Genomic DNA, 21,686 nt, shown 5'->3' with positions numbered 1-21,686 from the left:
TTGGCTTTATTAACCCAGTCCTGATTCCTGACAGAGGCTTATAGGGACTTGTCCTTTAAGATATGAACATCAGCTACTCATCAGCTACCCAATGTTATTATGAGTTTTCTTGAGGCTTTTTGCAAAGAGATCAATGCTGATGTAAAGGCCTACGTCTTCACAGCAGTACAAACCTGAAATCACGTATTATCATTACATTTTATTCCACATTGTGAAACCAGGGATCTAGTGGAAGATAAATGCAAATATGATTAAAAAAAGGCCTGTTATAAGAGAGAAAGAGAGATTGTGGGAGTAGCTGAGTGCCTATAGTGAGAGATGGCTGTTAATATCAGTAGGCTGTTTGAGTGGTCTGTGGGCAGGTAATTAATCTGATTGCTGATGGGTTAGGTTGCTAGATCAAATCTTAACCTGCCATAAGCTACTTTTGTGTCAGCAAGTCTCCCCAGTGAAAAATGTACATATCCACCACTCCATCTTTCATGTACAGACCATTCAAGTAGCTGCACTTACCACCTCACTGATACTGATTGTGTAAGCTACAAACCCAAATTGTCTAAGGAAATGTGGCTAACAGTAATAACATTGCAGACATATTCAGAAATCTGGGCTGATGGAATCATTGTTATGCATATCTACTGGCCATAATTTCCGCTTGAGGTCCTGCCCCTCCCCCACTGCAAAGTGCACAACAGTACCAAACTATCAAAGGTTTTATAGGTCAACACAGTCCCCCCCCTCCCCCGTCCTTTGTATATTATTTATATATACTTGTGTTCCCATATGTACTTCCTGTATTTATGTGTTGTTAATAAAAATATTATAATAATAAAAGATACACAGTTCCTCCTCCCCCATGTTGCAGCATAAATCTCTGCTCAAGGTTGCCATGTACACTATTTGTGGTTTATTGATGTACTTTTAAAACTTTGTGGCAGGTGAAAGGTTTTGGTCGCTAGGTGGAAGTTGTTATACTACTTCTATATTGCAACGTTACCAACATGGCATTTAAAAAAAATCATTAATTTCGCCTGTATTCTGCTAAAATTGTGCTAGTGAAGGTGGGTTTTGAAGGCTGGTTTTGAGCAGACTCCTAGAAATTTGAAATTGACCTGGCAAACCTGTCCCTGCCTGAGCGTGATCACCACTGAAGTAGCTGTGCAGCACGTGTTTTAAGGAAGAGGAGGATGGTTGCAGATGTTTGCATTCATGCAAGAAGGTAAGCTATTAACTAAACTGTTAACCAATATTTTAGCTAAAATTGTATTTGGTGTATTGACAAGCAATGCATGTTCTCGTTGTCTTTATTTTTAATGAATTAATGTCAGTCATGTATGTCTTTCGGTGGAATCCAACATGCATTGACGATGTCTGAAAGCCGCATTGTGTCAGATATACTGCGTCATGACATTGAAATTGGCAGTTTTATCCAAACAATTCATTAATGTGCAATTGTTACTTTGCATGTTTCTACCTTATAGTTATTTGTGGCTTGCTAACGGTTAGTGTGCTAGCTAACTGTTAGCGTGCTAGCTAACGGTTAGCATGCTACCCATGCTAGTTAAAAAAAGAAATATGCTAGCTATGGTTGCAAGCTAGCTAATAAGTTTAGCATAATTGGTAAACGTGTCTATGATTTAGAATACATGATTGTGGTTAACACAATGTTACATGCATTGGAAAATAATATTGCTATAGTGTAACAAGCTAGCAAGAAAAGCCAGTTCCTTTTCATCTGTTTTGTCAAGTCATAAGCCTGTATGTGTGTTAAAATATTTAAACCCCCTCATTAAATTAATGTATTGAAGTTGCGCCCGTTTTTTATAGCCCTTTCTTACCCAAATACCGTTTTTTACATTGAAATAATTCAGATGAAAATAAGAAATATGTTAAACTAATTAAGAAATAAGTGACCAGATTTTTTTTATTGAAAACCATGGACATTAGTTTGGGTGGGGGGAGGGGCGTGGTGGGGTTCCTAGTTCTTTTTTTTTTGCACATAAAAGAGTGAAACACCACAACAAGTATAAGGGTTGTGGAAAGTGTCCATTTTGGTAGGACTGTGACAATTCACTGTCTTGAAAAAATATATACATATACTGGCAGATTCTTTAACCAAATCCCTATTTCTTACACACATTTTTTAAGATCGAAAACATAATGGAAGATAAGAGTCCAGGAACCTACAAAGTAACCAATGCGGTATGTTTTCTGATTTGCCTAGTATTTAGAGTACGCTTGCCTTGCTTTAGCCAAACCACTCATACTGATTCTCTTTTAGTCCATCCATAAAAGCAGATTCAGCTTTAGTTGCATGCAGGAACTTGCATAATGTGCTTCTGTTATGCTTATACTTGCTTTTTTACCTTGAAAGTAGTTTTAAAAAAACAGAAATTGTAATAGATGTTTGTTGGACCTCTATTAGTCAATGATAACAGCCCCTCTATTAGTCAATGATAACAGTCATTGGTGTCCCCCAGCCCCTCTATTAGTCAATGATAACAGTCATTGGTGTCCCCCAGCCCATCCCCTGTTGTGTGCCGAGCAATCTTGTCATTCTATTAAGTCTCAACGTTTCTTTTTGTCTTCCTTTACAAAGGCACTGCAGAGGCTAAGAAGGCGCATGGAAAATCTAAAGAAGCATAGTTCAACTTGTGAGGCCAGATTTGAAAAGGAAAAGATAAATCCCGAAGCGCAGGTTTGTCAGTTGTTTAGAATGAGGATACTGGGGATGGTTGAATCGTTATCATATCCTATTGCCTAATTTGCACATGACTAATATCATTTTATTGTATCCTTAGATGTCAGACACCGAGGCTGCCAGTACCTCTGAGGCTGCCAGTACCTCTGAGGCTGCCAGTACCTCTGAGGCTGCCAGTACCTCTGAGGCTGCCAGTACCTCTGAGGCTGCCAGTACTTCTGGGTCGATAGTCAATGTGTTGGATGATGCACCACCGTTGATCAGAACAGACAGTATATACGTAAGTTAAAGTGTCATTCAACACCAGCACATACTGTAAGTTCTTGTGAATCAGCTTTGTAAATCAAAGATGGGCAAGTCTGCACTTTCATCCCATATTCATAGTATTATAACATAAACAAGTAGAGGAGCACAGTCGTAACTAATCAAAATGTGCCGGTGTCCAAATACTTTGTAATCTGTCTAGTTATCCAATATAATTTTTTTCTTCAATACAGTTGACCAAAGCTATGCTTGGATACAAGACTGATGACTCAATAACCAGCATTGACAACAGTGAAGGTGATTATGTCCCAGGGCCATCAGAATCATCAGAGGAAGACAATTCTGATGATTTTTCAGAACCAAAGACAAGGGTGGACAGCAGTAAACACGTTGATTTAGTCTCAGAGGGAGACAGTTCAGATAAAATAGCAGGAGTCAAGAGAAGGAATCACTACAAGAAGACTAGCAAGAGATGCAGAAGTTCCTCAGAAGAAAACAGCTCAAATGAAGAAACAGAACTCAAGAGAAAGAATCAATATGCAAATACTTATAAGAGATGTACTAGTTCCCCAATGTCAAACACTAGCAGTGAATCATTGCTTGTAATGAATGTCTCAGAATTAGATGGATCCAAAAAGTACCACCAAAAAAAGCACTTCTGTCTGTTTTGCGAGCAACCGCAATCCAAAATTGCCCGTCATTTACAACGTAAACATGGGGATGAAATAGAAGTAGCTACTGCACTTCGGTTTGCAAAGAGATCAAAAGCTAGGAGACTTCAGCTGAATCTTCTTCGCAAGAAGGGGAATCGGGCACACAACATTCAGGCACTTAAAGAAGGAAAGGGGGTTTTGGTACCATGTAAACAAACAAGTAATGACAAGACCAATCACCAGGACTATCAGCATTGTTTTGCCTGCCATGGGCTCTTTAAACGCAAATCTATGTGGAGGCATGTGGCAAGGTGCACACTAGCACAACACGTTCGAAAGGAGATGCCTGGCAAAACCAGAATACAGGCGCTCTGTGCTAATGCTCAACCGGTTGCTAAAGGAGTGAGTGAAAAGGTATGGAAACTTGTGAGTAACATGGCTCAAGATGATGTAGCCCATGCAGTAAAACAAGACAGATACATCTTGGCATTGGGTGAAAAAATGTACAACAAGAAAGGGGAGAACCCCTCACAACACCAGCACATTCGTCAAACTTTGCGAGAACTAGGGAGACTTGTGATTAAAGGTAGAAAGGTGACACCACTGAAAAAGATGAAGGATTATATCAACCCAAAACACTTCCAACACATCATAAAAGCTGTCAAAGAAGTGACTGGCTATGATGAAAAGACAAACAAATTCGAAAAAGCAACCCTGGCGACAAAGCTTGGGCAAAGCATCCAGAAAATTGCAGACATCATGGAGGGTGAAGCTCTTATTACCCAGAATGAAGAAAAGTTGAAGCTTGTCCGAGACTTCCAAGGCATCTACCGTCTTCGCTGGAATGAAATGATCTCTTCTGCTGCATATCGTACACTTGAACAGAAGAAATGGAACGCACCGCAGCTTATTCCATTAGCAGATGACGTTAAAAAAATACACATGTACTTAGATGAAAAGCAGAAACAATACTACAACCAACTGTGCGATGAGAAAACCTCAGGAAAATGGAGCAATCTAGCAAAAGTGATACTGGCTCAGATGATTATCTTCAACAGGAAAAGAGAGGGAGAGGTGTCAAAGATGTCTGTGGCAACATTTCACTCCAGGGACAAATCCCCACTTAACAAAGATGTTGCAGTGGCGCTAACAGAGGTTGAGAGACTACTCTGTGCGCATTTTGAACGCATTGAAACCTGTGGGAAGCGTGGCAGGAAGGTGCCTGTAATCCTTACTCCAGTGATGGTGGAATCTTTAGAGCTGCTTATCAAAGAGCGGTGCTCATGTGGAGTGAGCGAAGGAAATATCTACTTATTTGCCAGGCCAGGATATGATACACATTTTCGGGGGAATGACTGCATCCGCGCCTATGCCAAACAATGTGGTGCCAAGTTACCTGAAGCATTGTCATCAACTAAACTACGAAAACAGGTTGCCACCCTCTCCAGAGTGTTAAATCTCAATGATACAGAACAGGACCAGTTTGCTGACTTCTTGGGTCACGACATTCGGATTCATCGAAAGTTCTACCGTCTTCCAGAGGGAACGCTTCAGTTGGCCAAAATAAGTAAAATACTGATGGCATGTGAACAGGGCAGATTGGCAGAGTTCAAGGGGAAAAGTCTGGATCAAATAACCATCAGTCCCAGTGGTAAGTTTACCCCCAGTGTTTAGTTTAATGGCAAAAAGTTTACACTGACAATAAAAACAAAGGTTTTGTTTTGCGCAGATTTAGCTTGCCTCAATTTAGCATTCTTCTTTTGGCCATCTTTTAGAAAAAAGCATGGCTGAAAATAATGAGGCTGCAGACTCTTGTTCATCAGAGAACGACTCTGAGAGAGAGGAGTCATCTGAAAAATCCTATGAAGAAAATCTGACCGGTATGCCTATACCTTACATAGATATGGACGTATTCTTAATTACAATGTCCTTTTCGAAAAATACATGTTTTCCACTGATGTTTTCCAGGAGAGATGTCAGCGATTCGGGCCAAACAGCCAATGACTAAGGGAAAGCTGGGACAAAAGAGAGGCTCACATGGTTAGACTGTTTCCTGCTGTCTTCAGTCAGTGCATTTTCACTCTGGCAAAAAATGCTGACTCTAATTTCTTGTGCACTGATTTAACTTGCTGCAATTTGCTTTTGTTTTTATTGTCTTTTACAAACTGTTATGTCTGAAGAAATTGATGCTGCAGCCACTGATTGTGCATCAGAGAACGACTCTGAGAGAGAGGAGTCGTCTGAAAAATCCTATGAAGAAAATCTGACCGGTATGCCTATACCTTACATAGATATGGACGTATTCTTAATTACAATGTCCTTTTCGAAAAATACATGTTTTCCACTGATGTTTTCCAGGAGAGATGTCAGCGATTCGGGCCAAACAGCCAATCACCAAGGGAAAGCTGGGACAAAAGAGAGGCTCACATGGTTAGACTGTTTCCTGCTGTCTTCAGTCAGTGCATTTTCATTCTGTAGTGTCAACGTATCTGGACAGTGCTGGTCCAGATCAATCCTGTCTTCATCAGTTGGTGTATTTCCAACCATGCCAGTACAGAACGGATTAGTTTGGATTGGACACAAGTCAAGACGTTAGATCTGAACTAGTGTGTCAGGATAGATGATAACACAGAAGGATTACCACACTTTACATTGTTTTTCCTGGGGGAGGGAACTTAATTTAATAAGTATTGCTTTTATTAGAAGGTTTACATTGCAAACAATTTGATGGGCTTAGATTCCATACAGATTGAGTCTGCCTTGATGTCAGCATTGCACATTCTTCTCTCACATCCTTATCTATGTAGTTATTTAGTTGGGATTGTTAGTTTAACCTCAACACACTTTGCAGAAACAGCTGCAACCTTGTAGAGTTAATACAGAGATGAACACATACTGTATTGTACTCAACCTTTATTTAATGTAGTCATTCATAATGTCATCTCTTTCCAAAGGTGCCAAAGGAACAAAAAGGTTTTGGTCGACAATAGAGGTGGATGCAGTTGAAGATTCCTTGATGAATTTTATCCGAATGGGAAAAACGCCTGGAAAACAAGACTGTGAGAAATGCATTGCTGCTTCTGGCCAAGCGCTAGTAAACAGGGACTGGAGAGCAGTAAAGTTCTATGTACACAACAGAATAGTTGCAGATCAGAGAAAATAAGTGTATAAGATGCTTCTATCTTGGTGTACCTCTGAGGATTTAATGGGACTTACTTGACTTAAGCTCATAGGCAGTTAATGAATGTCCTCCATCTCACTCTGTTTGGGGGAAGTTTTCCCAGGTGGGTTGTTCACTTTTGGAGTGATTAAGGTCTCAAGAATACAAAGCCTGCTGACTTTGAATGTTACAGAAAAATAAAAAACATTTTTCTAAACTATTAATCTGTTACTTGGATATAATGACTCTATTACTGAAATGGTTGTTCCAGTTTAAATACTTTACAGAAGAACTACACTACAGTAGAACTACACTACAGTAGAACTACACTACAGCCGTTGAGTTGCCATCCGTGTTGCATCATTGTGGCATTCTACATGCAATATTTTCAGTCATAAAATAGAATGAATGCATCAAATATCGATGTAATAAATGTATCACTAGTCACTTAAACAATGCCACTTTATATAATGTTTACATACCCTACATTACTCATCTCATATGTATATACTGTCCTCTATACCATCTACTGCATCTTGCCTATGCCGTTCGGCCATCGCTCATTCATATATTTATATGTACATATTCTTATTCATTCCTTTACACTTGTGTGTAAAAGGTAGTTGTGAAATTGTTACATTACTTGTTAGATATTACTGCACGGTCGGAACTAGAAGCACAAGCAATGCGCTACACTCGCATTAACGTCTGCTAACCATGTGTATTTGACCGATTTGATTTGATTTGATTTGCAATGTGCGGTCTCAAGTAGGTGGTAAAATTACAAGTGATCTTTTTTCAAGATGTCGGCAACTTTCGGTGATTTCCTCATATTAGATTTTTTTTCTAGCTCATGAGTGTAATTTCTGTGATTCTATGATGTCTGGAAAGCAGGGTCCTAAAAAGGTATGTAAATGTGAGGAGTCCTAAATTGGTTAGAAATGCAAGACTGTGTGTGTGTGTGTGTGTGTGTGTGTGTGTGTGTGTGTGTGTGTGTGTGTGTGTGTGTGTGTGTGTGTGTGTGTGTGTGTGTGTGTGTGTGTGTGTGTGTGTGTGTGTGCGCGTGCGTGCGTGATGAATCTGTCCACCACGAATGACTCAGCTTCTCGTAGGGTTCTGCTCCGTCTTTATTGTATTGCTGTAGCGTTACAGATTTAGCAATCTAAATGTAATGGTAATTTCTGATGAGACAACATGTGCAGCGTTTTCCGTGAATGCAGTCTCCACTAACGCTGCAACTCTGAACTTCAGCGATACAGATTGAATCGAGCCCTTAGTCTAATCACAGCTCTAGTTTGACTGTAATGTTTTCCTTCAGGCCAGACTGGACACATGCTGTCTAACGGCCCTCTAGGTATACCTAATAAGGTATATTAAATACACCTGTCTCTCTGCTTAAGATAAGTGCCCCTCACAGCCAAGCAATTTGCTAAGACTTTCTTTGCTAGAGCTTTCTTTCGATTCTGTCTCTAACAGCCCTCAAGGTATAATAAGGTAAATTAAATGTGTCTGTCTGCCAGCTGATTAAAGCTACTTCAGTTCCCATAGCCAAGCACTTTGCTCTTTGCTAAAGCCAGGCTTCCGTGTGTAACTTTCTGGTTTCAAATTGCTGTCGAAACATACACAGAGGTCAGACAATGGGACTAGACCTGAGATTGCCCACAACCACAACCACAATAACCTTGAAGATCCTTTTAATTTTGTGCGTCGTATAGATTCCTTGAGTGAAATGATAAGCATCTGACCTCTCTTCAACTATTGATCGTGGGAATGAAAGACGCAACTTGATATTCAGTAATGTCCCCCATCCTCCCCTCGGCCCAGACTGAAAACATTGACGGTGACCGTGTACTGATAGAGCAGCTAGCGCTAGCATGCATTCATTATTCATCTTTATACAATGGGTGGGTCTAATTCTGAATGCTTATTGGTTAAAACAGCCTTCCAGCCGGTCTCTATTCCACAAGTTACCATCGGCTAAATCTATTACGTTAAAATGCCTATTTACTCTGTTCCATCTGACTGTGAAATCCACTGTCTCATCAGCCCAGCCAGGCAATTTATAAACTTGATCTCCACTATAAAAAGCATCTAGACATTATATCACTTTTTTTTTTTAGACTAGCATTTGATTTTCAACAGCGGAGATTTGTATAAACCTTGCTTTCTGTCTCTCCGACCTTTGCAACATTGTTTCAATATTCAAATTCAATCTCCAGTAATGAACCTGTCGGGAGTCGGGATGAGAGAGAGGCAGGCAGCGTTTCTCAGCCACTCAAAATCATGCATCAGCTGGCATCATTTTTATGGAAATACAAATACAATATGAAAAATAAGAATAAGAATAAGAATACAAAGAAATGTCAATTGACAAAAGGTAAACTAAACGAATTGCAGGTAGTTTGCAGTCTTTCCAGCTTCAGTTTGAAGGGATCGTGTTAGCTGTGTTGTTGGCTAGCTCATCTGAACAACAGTGTCCTGACGAGTAAGCACATATCTATGCCAGGCGAAATCGTGCCTCATTAGCTCATTGTTATGGATGTATCTAAATAAATATCACTAGAAAACAGCTTAAACAAATGCGAATGCCAATATATCCTTCAAACACCGGCTTCTCCGGCATTATCACTTAAAACCTCTTAACCTTTCTAGCGCAGGCGTTCTGCTAGCGGAACCCCTTGACAACATTCCGCTGAAAAGGCAGCGAGCGAAATTCAAAAATATTTTTTGAAATATGTAACTTTCACACATTAACAAGTCCAATACAGCAAATGAAAGATAAACTTATTGTTAATCTACCGATCGTGTCTGATTTCAAAAAGGCTTTACAGCGAAAGCACAACATATGATTATGTTAGGTCAGAGCCAAGTCAAAAAAACACACAGCCATTTTTCCAGCCAAAGATAGGAGTCACAAAAAGCAGAAATATAGATAAAAACTAATCACAAACCTTTGATGATCTTCATCATATGACACTCATAGGACATCATGTTACACAATACATGTATGTTTTGTTCGATAATGTGCATATTTATATCCAAAAATCTCAGTTTACATTGGCGCGTTACGTGCAGTAATGTTTTGATTCCAAAACATCCGGTGATTTTGCAGATAGCCACAGAAATCCCAGAAATACTCATAATAAACATTGATAAAAGATACAAGTGTTATTCACAGAATTAAAGATAGACTTCTCCTTAATGCAACCGTTGTGTCAGAGTACGGCGCTCAGAGCCCTATCCAGCCAAATCCAGCCAAAGAAATTTCCGCGATGTTGGAGTCAACAGAAGTTAGAAATATCATTATAAATATTCACTTACCTTTGATGATCTTCACCCGAATGCACTCCCAGGAATCCCAGTTCGACAATAAATTACTGATTTGTTCCATAATGTTCCATAAAGTCCATCATTTATGTCCAAATAGCCACTAGTTGTTAGCGTGTTCAGCCCAGTAATCCATCTTCATGAGCACTACGTCCAGACAAAAACTCGAAAAGTTCCGTTACAGGTCGTAGAAACATGTCAAACGATGTATGGAATAAATCTTTAGGATGTTTTTAACATAAATCATCAATAATGTTCCAACCGGAGAATTCCATTGTCTGTAGCAAAGCACTGGAACGAGAGCTAACTCTGTCGGGAGCGCGCGTCACGAGCCAGAGACACTCTGCCAGACCACTGACTCATTCAGCTCCCATTCCCCCCTTCTTTATAGAAGAAGCCTGAAACAAGTTTCTAAAGACGGTTGACATCTAGTGGAAGCCTTAGGAAGTGCAACTTGACCCCATAGACACTGTGTATTCGGTAGGCCAAGCTTTGAAAAACTAGAAATCTCATATTTCCCACTTCCTGGTTTGATTTTTCTCAGGTTTTCGCCTGCCATATGAGTTCTGTCCTACTCACAGACATCATTCAAACAGTTTTAGAAACTTCAGAGTGTTTTCTATCCAATACTACTAATAATATGCATATATTAGCATCTGGGACAGAGTAGCAGGCAGTTTACTTAAAACCTCTTAAGAATCCACCCCTTTTTTTTTAATTTTCCTAAATGACATACACAAATCTGCCTGTCGCTCAGGACCTGAAACAAGGATATGCATATTCTTGATACCATTTGAAAGGAAACACTTTGAAGTTTGTGGAAATGTGAAATTAATGTAGGAGAATATAACACATTAGATTTAGGTAAAAAACATATTTTGTATTTTTTTTGTACCATCATCTTTGAAAATTCAAGAGAAAGGCCATAATGTATTATTCCAGCCCAGGCACAATTTAGATATTGGCCACTAGATGGCAGTGTATGTGCAACGTTTTCCACTGATCCAATGAACCATTGCATTTCTGTTCAAACTGTTGTATCAAGACTGCCCAAATGTGCCTAATTGGTTTATTAATAACTTTTCAAGTTCATAACTGTGCACTCTCCTCAAACAATAGCATGGTATTCTTTCACTGTAATAGCTACTGTAAATTGGACAGTGCAGTTAGATTAACAAGAATGTTATCTTTCTGCCAATATCAGATATGTCTATGTCCTGGGAAACATTATTGTTACATACAAACTCATGCTACTCGCATTAGCGCACATTAACTCAACCGTCCCGTGGTTGGGACACCGATCTGTAGAGGTCTTCAAGATGTTTTTAAAATGAAGTGAGCAGAACACACATTGCATACAGTTATTGTGCTTTTCCCTGTCTAATAGCCTGTCTGACTAGTAGCCTGACTGACAAGTAGCATGGCTGACTAGTAGCCTGACTGACAAGTAGCCTGACTGACAAGTAGCCTGACTGACTAGTAGCCTGAATGTCTAGTAGCCTGACTGACAAGTAGCCTGTCTGACTAGTAGCCTGTGACTAGTAGCCTGACTGACAAGTAGCCTCTGACTAGTAGCATGACTGACTAGTAGCCTGACTGACTAGTAGGCTGACTGACTAGTAGCCTGTGACTAGTAGCCTGACTGACTAGTAGCCTGACTGACTAGTAGCCTGACTGACAAGTAGCCTCTGACTAGTAGCCTGACTGACAAGTAGCCTCTGACTAGTAGCCTGACTGACTAGTAGCCTGACTGACTAGTAGCCCGACTGCATTGTAGCATGATCTGTTCAGTTCTGTGATCTCAACTGCTGTAGCTAATGTCATAGCTAGTCATGCAGATTTAACACTGTAGTTGGTAAACACAATCCTGGAACTGTTATTTTGTCTTGATAAAACAGGACTTTGAATGTTACCACATCAGTGTTACACCGTATATCAATACCATGCAGGAGCTCTCTGTGAAACCTTCACAATAAATCAACCAAACAGTCACTTAGTCTAGTCAGGCGTAAGTTGAGTTGGCGAGGTGAACAGACAACAAGGTCTCACAGACTCACTGCAGAATTATACGTTTTTCCATGTTTCTCAAAACATCACATTTCAAAGTATTTTTGACACCCTGGGTTGCTCCTGCTGCTCTGTTCCATTTCTCCAAACATCACATTTCGAAGAAAAGGGTTAGGTCTAGGCACTCATTCCGAATGGATAAAGGGGAACTCCAACAAAATACTCCAATATGCAACAAACTATTTCAGTAGAATGTTTATGTCACTGCGACAACTGTCGATAGACGTAGCTGGTAAATTCGCTCTGGCTATCTACTCCGATTTCAGAGCACTCTGGTCTGAGTGTGCCAGAGCGCAGAATAACTGACGAATTTACTTACCCTCAACACCCATTGAATATGGCCGGTGTCAGTAAACATTGGCAAAAAAAACGTAATTAAATTGTTGCCAGCAGCAAAGTTGAAGTCACCAATGCTCTGGATAACATAAAAACAGCGTAACCAGCTCTAGTGAGTAAAATGCTCAGAGTGAGCTGTTCTCTCATTTGTGTTTGGAAGTAGCTAGCAAAGGTAGCCAACGTTGGCCAGTTAGCTTGGGTGCTTAACTGCTATTGTTAGGTCGGAACGCTCGGCTCAACCCTACTCCTTGGCCAGAGTGTCCAGTGTGTACTCCGAACACTCCGAGAGCGAAACGCTCTTAATTTACGAACGGACAATCTGACAACTCTCTGAGTTTACAAATGCCCAGAGCACACTCAGGCGCTCCGGATTATATTTACGAACACAGCTGTAGTATAAGCCAGCCTTTAGTCTTGAAATCTTTGGTTGTTTAGTACATAGCCTCACATGTGAATCCTTAAAGAGATGGGTGGGGCTAAAGCTTAAGAGGGTGTGAACAATGCTGAATGGGTGTAGACAATGAGGAGCACTCCAGTAGATACCAAAACATTCAGTTTATCATCTTTCAAAGCAGAATTACTTGTTCCTCAACTGTAGTGTATTATATACAATTTTCTAGCTCTGAGTCTCTACATTTATCCAACGTTAAAAAAAAACTAATTTCAAATGTTGCTTCATTTATTTAACCTTTATTTAAATAGGTCACATTGAGATTAACCATCTCTTTTACAAGAGAGCCCTGTATACATTACAATAAAAACAGAATATTTAAACAACATACACATATGTATATAAAACAAAATAATTGAACAAAATTAAACATATTTAATAAAAGCAATCGCATTCAACTACATGGCACCAGCACATCTAGCTGCAGTGAACTCTGTATATTGTTCCACAAATTAGGGGCAAAAAACCAAAATGCAGATTTTCCTACATTTGTGAAGACTGGAGTGATCTCTATTGTTATCCATTCCTGAGAACGGGTTTGGTAACTTATGATTCTTATCTTAATTAATGATGTTACATGTAGAGGACGTTTCTGTCAGATTACTTCTGTAAGACGACAATGATGAGTCCTAAAATGGTCCCCTGTGATAAAACGTATTGCTTTATGGTAGACTGCGTCCAAGGGTTTCAAAACAGAGGTTGCCAGATGCATGTAAACAATATCACCAAAATACATTACAAGGAGAAGTGTTGTTTGAACAATCTTTATCCTATTTTTAATGCTAAGGCATGATTTATTTCGATATAAAAAAAGTATCTTGGATCTTAGCTTCTTAGTCAGATTTTCAATATGCGTTACGAAGGACAACTTGTCATCAATCCAGACACCCAGATACTTATGCAGGTCCTCAGGGTCAACATTTCATGACCTAGAGAACAGCATGAGCTTGGTTTTACTTGTATTTAACACTAATTTAAGATCTGTACGTGATTTCTGAATTTAATCAAAGTCATGCTGAAGTTCACGAATGGCCTGCTGCACTGAGGTGGCACAGGAATCCAAAATCTGCATAGAGATGAATGTTAAAAGTATTAACAGTGTTTCCAATGTCATTAATATACAAAGGGAACAATAATGGACCCGAAATCGAACCCTGAGGAACACCTTTTTGAATCTCAAGAAATTCAGATTTAACCCCATCTATCAAGATGGCCTGAGTTCTGTTGCTAAGATAATTCTGAAACCATAAACGGGCTGTATATCCCAGGCCTACTCTTGATCATTTCTTCAGCAAACCTGAATGATCAACAGTGTCGAACGCCTTTGACAGGTCAATTAACAAGGTAGCACAGCTCTTTTTAGCATCCAAGGCATTGACAAGATCATTAACAACTAGCGTGGTTGTTGTGGTAGTACTATGCCCAGGCCTAAACCCTGATTTGGTTTATATTGAAAATACAATTATCAGATAAAAAGGAACTAAGTTGTACATTAACCAATGATTCAAGAATATTAGCTAAACAAGGTAGTCTTGAAATGGAGCGATAGTTGTCAAGATCATTTGTATCCCCACCCTGGGGCCAGCAATAAGGGGTGCTGCACACTTAAGCAGACCAGGCTCCAAATGATCAGCATCTGTGGATTTCTTTTGTTGTCTAATGTTAACAAAGCATCCAGGACTTCTTTATCAGTGAATTTCCAAAAAGAAAACTCCTGACCAGCATTTTCAGTATCATTCAATAGATTTTCAACATCTACATCTAAACGACTCTTTTCAAGAGCTGGCTTTGAAATACATTCAAATATAAAGCCTGCAGAGATAAAATGGTGATTAAATGCATTAATGATATCAATTTTGTCAGTAATAGGGCCAGAATCTGCATTAATTTATTGGGGGAGAGAAGAGGAGACACAAACCTTTCAGTGATTTAACAGCTTTCCATAATTTAGCTGGGTTCCCTGTACATTCATGTACATTCAGATAGTGTTTTAACATAATAATCAGATTTTGCTTTTTCAACTAGTTTTTACACACAGATTTCTCAATCGCCTGAAAGACCGAATCGAGTCAGTCGTTCATATATGATATGTGTAGTGTGAATAATATTGACCAACTGACTAAATTATGAATGTATAGTAAATCAAATAATTATTCTTTAAAATGAAGAATGCATTTACTCAATTCAATTAATAGGATTTATTAGTCTCAAAATATTTGACACTCAAAACAGTTACAATGTACACGAAATACATGACACATTACAGAACAACACAGAGTAAATTACTATCAACTAACTGAGACTTAACATGGTTACACGTGTCTTCAGATCAGAATCAGATCAGAATCAGATCAGATCATCTCTAAGAGAAAAAACAAATGTGTCTGCACATGCTTTCTAACAAGTCCTCAAAGTATGAGTGAATTCCCTGCCCTTTTAACCAAATTCAAACGGGAACTCACTTTGCTAGTGAAAACCAAAAAAAGTCAAGAACAACACACTCAGATTCCAATCTAATCAATTCAATTTGAATGACTGGACAACAGGAATGTGCCTGATAACCCGTCAACAAAACATTTAATTTCACATTCAGTCACTTTAAAATACATTAACCAGAAAACATACAATGCAATAAGACATATCAACATTTTGCAGCTCTTTGTGAACTCTTGAAACAATCCAAACAGGACAGTTTAATTCACAGTAATATGAATTTTGTCCGGTTCATGTTTCCTCAGTCTTCACATCTCCTACGGTATCCGTGCTCCCGGGATTCTGTGGGAACGTCACACCCCGCAGAAAGCCATAGATAAGGTGTGTTTGACTCTTGTGACAGCTCACATATGTTCAGCCATCCAAACAATGTCCTAGATCGTGATTGAGTCATCGCGCTGGGCCTCGGCCCATGCAAGTCGCTAGACGCGATTATTACCTTCTGTAATTTTCCCACCACATCTGAGATGTCATATCTCTCTCGCCCTAGAGCGTGCTGGTTTTTAACACTTGGTTTCTCCCCGCATGTGAGACAAGCGCTGTAGAGAGCCAGTCAGCAGGCAGGCAGGCACCCCAGAGCTGCACAGAGCCAGTCATAAGCACCTCAGAGAGCTGGAACTGAAGGGTCTTAGACAGCCAGGACAGGGTCTCTGAGGAATACTTTAAACACGCACTCTTCCTTCCCATCCTTCTATGAGGAAATTGCTAATCAGACAAGGTTTGATTGGTGGAAGCAATGGGGTAGAAATCATGTTTTACCCTGTCAACACATTTATAGATCAGTGATTACCTGAACGAAGGCAGGAAGAGAGGGGCCAGTCTCTGACAAGTACTGCCAGTTAGAACTGACGCTGCTTCTCTCTAAATCTCACTGAGTCAGACTGGAATAATGCCAGCCTACTTTATCTGACAGCTATTACCAGACCCACTGTCATGGTAAGACAAGCAAACAAACAAACTGACTACGGCATGCAGGGATAATTCCAAAGAAATATGAAGAAGATACATTCCAGCATCAGCATTAAATTGGAATTGTGTGACCGTATGACGGGACGGGATTATGTAGGACCTCTTGTTCTCATTTGCTTTGAGATTGTAAAAACTTTTTTTTCTCTCAGTAAGAATAATAGTCACTGTTCTACTCAGTGGTTGTGTCTGAAATGACACCCTATACCCTATATAGTGCACTACTTTTGACCTGAGCCTTATGGAACCCTATGTCCTTTATAGTGCACTACTTTTGAACTGAGACCATGTGAGAATAGGGTGTAATTTCAGACCCAGCAGCCTGTGTCTCAGTGGCCTTCAGCCTAATTAATAACACTCTCGTGTCACAGGGTCACGTTAATGCTTAGGCTGCAGGAATGTGTCTGAAGAGAGATGGAGGGAGAAGATATATTAGGGACAGAAAAGGAGCGAAAGAGAGAGAGAGAGACTGACACAGACAGGCAGCATGACAGAAAGTTGGAGAGAGACAGAGAGCAAGGCTAGAGAAAGAGACTTAAATCCTTCCTGATCTAAGCTCTAAAATTGTCCGTCTGCCTGTCAGTAAGCGCTGGCCTATCATGCTGTCATGCTGCCACATCTGAGAGCAAGCTTGACCTCTGATTGGTCTCTGCAGAGGTGTGTGTGCATTTGTGTGTGTGGAGAGAGTCAGTGTTGTTTCCAAATAATTTCAAGAAAAACTTTCAATGTGATAATGTTGAATCAACACGGAAAACGGATTCGATTTGAAAAAAAGTAAAAAAGAAATGGGAATTACGTATTTTCTTCACCTAACTTTTAACAAAAATCCAATGACATGGTGAAATGTTTTGTTGATTTCACGTTGAATTCACATTAGTTGACAATTCAACCAAATGTAAATCAAAATGAGACTTTGAACTGACGTCTGTGTCCAGTGGGTAATCTGTTAAGGTGCGCACACACACACACACACACACACACACACACACACACACACACACACACACACACACACACACACACACACACACACACACACACACACACACACACACACACACACACACACACACACACACACGGATGAAGAAGAAGACAGGTGTTCCTCTCTGCTCCCTCGCTCTCTCATTCCTCCTTGTCAGAGTGACTCAAAGTGATTAAAAATTAATCTCTATCCCGCTGTTACTTCCGCTCTCAAAATATTTATCTTTCTCACTTTCACTCTCTCCCTCTGTCTCTCTCTCACGCTCTCTAGAATAACTCTCCCTACATCTTTTTCTCTCTCTCTCTTTCTCCCATACTCTCTCTCTCTCTCTCTCTCTCTCTCTGCCTTTCTCTCTCTCTGTCTCTCTCTTTCTTCAGTCTCTCTCACACTCTCTAAAATAACTCCCCCTCCATCTCTCTCTCTGCTTCTCTTTCTACCACACCTCTCAGCTTTGCTTAAAAATAAAGGTTAGCCATTAAGAGTGCCTTCATGCCCTTCAAGTGGTCCGAGTCATATTTTATTTAGTGATAGAATGTCCCATTGAGCATCATGGTAGATTTGTGTGCTCTCTGTCTCCTCTTCACAGACTGCATAACATAATAATAATAATCATAATCATAATATAATAATAATAATAACATACTAAGTACAATAACATTTATAATAATACTAATACTACTACTACTACTACTAATATGTCAAGGCTGTGGGTAACTGGTGAAAGGAGTCAGGCGCAGGAGAGCTGAGATGTGTGGACAAGGTATTTAATACAAGATAACACCAGTATAAACACAATACTATGGTGCGGGAAAAATACCAGTACCACGAAATAAACGGGCATAATAACAAAACCCGGCAACAATATACCAGCCGTCAGATACAGCCTAACAATAAAACAAACACGCACACAAACATGGGGGAAACCAGAGGGTTAAATAATGAACATGTAATGAGGTAATTGAAACCAGGTGTGGATTGGTGATGGCTAGAAGGCCGGTGACGTCGACCGCCAAACGCCGCTCGAACAAGGAGAGGAACCGACTCCGGCGGAAGTCGTGACATACTACTACTACTACTACTACTACTACTACTACTAATAATAATAATAACATAGTAAGAACAATAACATTTATCATAATAGTACTAAAATGGTAATAATAACATTTCATAATAATAACAACATTTATGTGTCATTTGATTGTCTATTTGTAGCACAAAACACTGAATTTAAAAGCAAAAACATGTTTATTTTTCTTATTGTCACATACACCAGATAGGTGCAGGGAAACGTGTTGTTTAACCGGGTCAGTCATAGTAGTATGATAGGTGCAGTGAAATGTGTTGTTTAACCGGGTCAGCCATAGTAGTATGATAGGTGTAGTGAAATGTGTTGTTTAACAGGGTCAGCCATAGTAGTATGATAGGTGTAGTGAAATGTGTTGTTTAACAGGGATGGCGTAGCAGTCGGACGTGTGTTTGTCTTGTCTTGTCCCGTGTAAATAGTCCTCGTATTTTTCGTATACATTTCGTATATATTTTAATTTCACTTTCCATCTAGGAACTGAATATACATTCCTACATTCCGCCTCACCCAATGTGGTACGGACCTGCTATTTTTTATACTTTAGAACCGTAACCCCAATCAGAAGCTAGCCAGATAACTAGCTACTAGCTAGTAGTCAGTTAGCCACTGCTGCGGTCTTCACCCTTAACTCGGACACAGCCAGCTTCAGCTCGGGCCAATACCTGCCAGTCTGCAAGCGCGATATCAACCCAGAGCATATAGGACTGCTTTTTCTCTACCACATCACCGGATTCCTGACGCAAGCTCTGGACAATTACACCGTATCATCACAGCTAGCTAGCTGCAACCGAGTGGCTACTACTGGCTAACACCTCTGTCCCGAAGCAAGCACCAGTTAGCCTTGAGCTAGCCTCGAGCTAGGCCCATCTGCCGGCTAGCCAAAGAGGTCTACCAGCGAATTCTTGGGCTACAATACCTCTTTTGCCAATTGGACTGGACCTTTTTTTGCCGACACAGAGCCCTGCCAATCCATCACAACTGGTCTAAATCAGCTACAAGCTAATTTAGCCATTTTTTTGCCGCTGCTAGTAGCTTTTACCTTCTGCACAGACACCAGCCCTGTTATTAGCCTGGATATTACTCACCAATTTACCAGCATCGGACTGTCTCTCGACAACAACGCCGGATTCCTGCCGTAATCCCTGAGCCACTACTTCTGATCCTCACAGCTAGCTTGCAGCTAGCGCAGCTAGCGCCACTGCCACGAAGCTAGCACCAGTTAGCAAACACAATTCTACAATTCACAACCTCTCTTTCGCCACCGCCATCCGGCTTGGATTCTCTGTCGACACGACCACGTCTGAGCAGACCCCCTCCGTCTGAGCAGACCACCCCCCGGGCTACTAACTTTAAACGCCGCGTGCTAGCTTAGTGGAGGCCTCCCTGCTCCATCTACGGCTGCCCCCTGGACACTATGATCACTCGGCTACATAGCTGATGCCTGCTTGACTGTCCATTAATTCACGGTACTCCATTCTGTTTATTTGTGTTTTATCTGTCGGCTCTGTGCTTTAACTCAGGATCTGTGTGTAGTTAATCCGACCCTCTCTGCCTAGTCGTCGCCATTTTTACCTGTTGTTGCTGTGTTAGACTAGCACCCTGTTATTGCTGCTGTTATCTTACCTGTTGTTTTAGCTAGCTCTCCCAATCAAGACCTGCAATCACTTTATGCCTTATTGTATGTCTCTCTCAAATATCAATATGCCTTGCATACTGTTGTTCAGGCTAGTTATCATTATCATTGTTTTGGTTTGCAATGGACCCTGTAGTTCCACTCTCCGTACCTCTGATACCTCCTTTGTCCCACCCCCCACACATGCGGTGACCTCACCCATTGAGACCAGCATGTCCAGAGATACAACCTCTCTTATCATCACCCAGTGCCTGGGCTTGCCTCCGCTGTACCCGCGCCCCACCATACCCCTGTCTGCACATTATGCCCAGAATCTATTCTACCACGCCCATAAATCTGCTCCTTTTATTCTTTGTCCCCAACGCTCTAGGCGACCAGTTTTGATAGCCTTTAGCCGCACCCTCATCCTACTACTCCTCTGTTCCTCGGGTGATGTGGAGGTAAACCCAGGCCCTGCATGTCCCCAGTCACCCTCATTTGTTGACTTCTGTGATCGAAAAAGCCTTGGCCTCATGCATGTCAACATCAGAAGCCTCCTCCCTAAGTTTGCCTTACTCACCGCTTTAGCACACTCTGCCAACCCTGATGTCCTTGCCGTGTCCGAATCCTGGCTTAGGAAGGCCACCAAAAATTCTGGGATTTCCATACCCAACTATAACACTTTCCGTCAAGATAGAACTGCCAAAGGGGGAGGAGTTGCAATCTACTGCAGAGATAGCCTGCAAAGTTCTGTCATACTTTCCAGGTCTATGCCCAAACAGTTCGAACTTCTAATTTTAAAAATGAATCTCTCCAGACATAAGTCTCTCACTGTTGCCGCCTGCTACCGACCCCCCTCAGCTCCCAGCTGTGCCCTGGACACCATCTGTGAATTGATCGCTCCCCATCTAGCTTCAGAGTTTGTTCTGTTAGGTGACCTAAACTGGGATATGCTTAACACCCCGGCAGTCCTACAATCCAAGCTTGATGCCCTCAATCTCACACAAATCATCAAGGAACCCACCAGGTACAACCCTAAATCCGTAAACATGGGCACCCTAATAGACATTATCCTGACCAACCTGCCCTCCAAATACACCTCTGCTGTCTTCAATCAAGATCTCAGCGATCACTGCCTCATTGCCTGTATCCGCCACGGGTCCGCGGTCAAACGACCACCCCTCATCACTGTCAAACGCTCCCTAAAACACTTCTGCGAGCAGGCCTTTCTAATCGACCTGGCCCGGGTACCCTGGAAGGATATTGACCTCATCCCGTCAGTTGAGGATGCCTGGTCATTCTTTAAAAGTTACTTCCTCACCATATTAGACAAGCATGCTCCGTTCAAAAAATGCAGAACCAAGAACAGATATAGCCCTTGGTTCACTCCAGACCTGACTGCCCTCGACCAGCACAAAAACATCCTGTGGCGAACTGCAATAGCACCGAAGAGCCCCCGCGATATGCAACTGTTCAGGGAAGTCAGGAACCAATACACGCAGTCAGTCAGGAAAGCAAAGGCCAGCTTTTTCAAGCAGAAATTTGCATCCTGTAGCTCTAACTACAACTAGCCTGCCCTGCCTATCT

General features: G+C 40.9%; 1 protein-coding gene across 3 annotated transcripts; it reads left to right on the top strand.

Moving 5' to 3' along the window:
• The first annotated feature begins 1,080 nt into the window (after window positions 1-1,080).
• Window positions 1,081-7,002, top strand: LOC139543060 (uncharacterized). 3 transcript variants are annotated; one of them, XM_071349188.1, is made up of 10 exons: window positions 1,081-1,219; window positions 2,149-2,202; window positions 2,600-2,698; window positions 2,802-2,981; window positions 3,199-5,269; window positions 5,394-5,498; window positions 5,587-5,658; window positions 5,799-5,888; window positions 5,977-6,048; window positions 6,573-7,002. In XM_071349188.1, the coding sequence occupies exons 2-10, from the start codon at window positions 2,161-2,163 to the stop codon at window positions 6,779-6,781; spliced, it is 2,940 nt and encodes a 979-aa protein (XP_071205289.1). In that variant the 5' UTR covers window positions 1,081-1,219; window positions 2,149-2,160; the 3' UTR covers window positions 6,782-7,002. The 3 variants fall into 3 exon arrangements, with proteins under 3 accessions (XP_071205289.1, XP_071205290.1, XP_071205288.1); XM_071349189.1 differs by lacking the exon at window positions 1,081-1,219 and having other exon boundaries at window positions 1,521-2,202; XM_071349187.1 differs by lacking the exon at window positions 1,081-1,219 and having other exon boundaries at window positions 1,522-2,698.
• The last annotated feature ends 14,684 nt before the right edge of the window (window positions 7,003-21,686 follow it).

This window comes from Salvelinus alpinus, chromosome 17 (assembly GCF_045679555.1).
Source record: "Salvelinus alpinus chromosome 17, SLU_Salpinus.1, whole genome shotgun sequence".
Classification (NCBI taxonomy): domain Eukaryota; kingdom Metazoa; phylum Chordata; class Actinopteri; order Salmoniformes; family Salmonidae; genus Salvelinus; species Salvelinus alpinus.
This window is presented reverse-complemented; position numbering and strand designations above follow the sequence as displayed.

Excerpts from the sequence above, each read along its gene's own strand:
- LOC139543060 (XM_071349187.1), top strand. The coding sequence starts at position 2,429 with ATGATAACAGCCCCTCTATTAGTCAATGATAACAGTCATTGGTGTCCC. Across the intron at positions 2,699-2,801 it reads AGATAAATCCCGAAGCGCAG|ATGTCAGACACCGAGGCTGC; the intron begins GTTTGTCAGTTG and ends TTGTATCCTTAG. Across the intron at positions 5,499-5,586 it reads CTATGAAGAAAATCTGACCG|GAGAGATGTCAGCGATTCGG; the intron begins GTATGCCTATAC and ends GATGTTTTCCAG.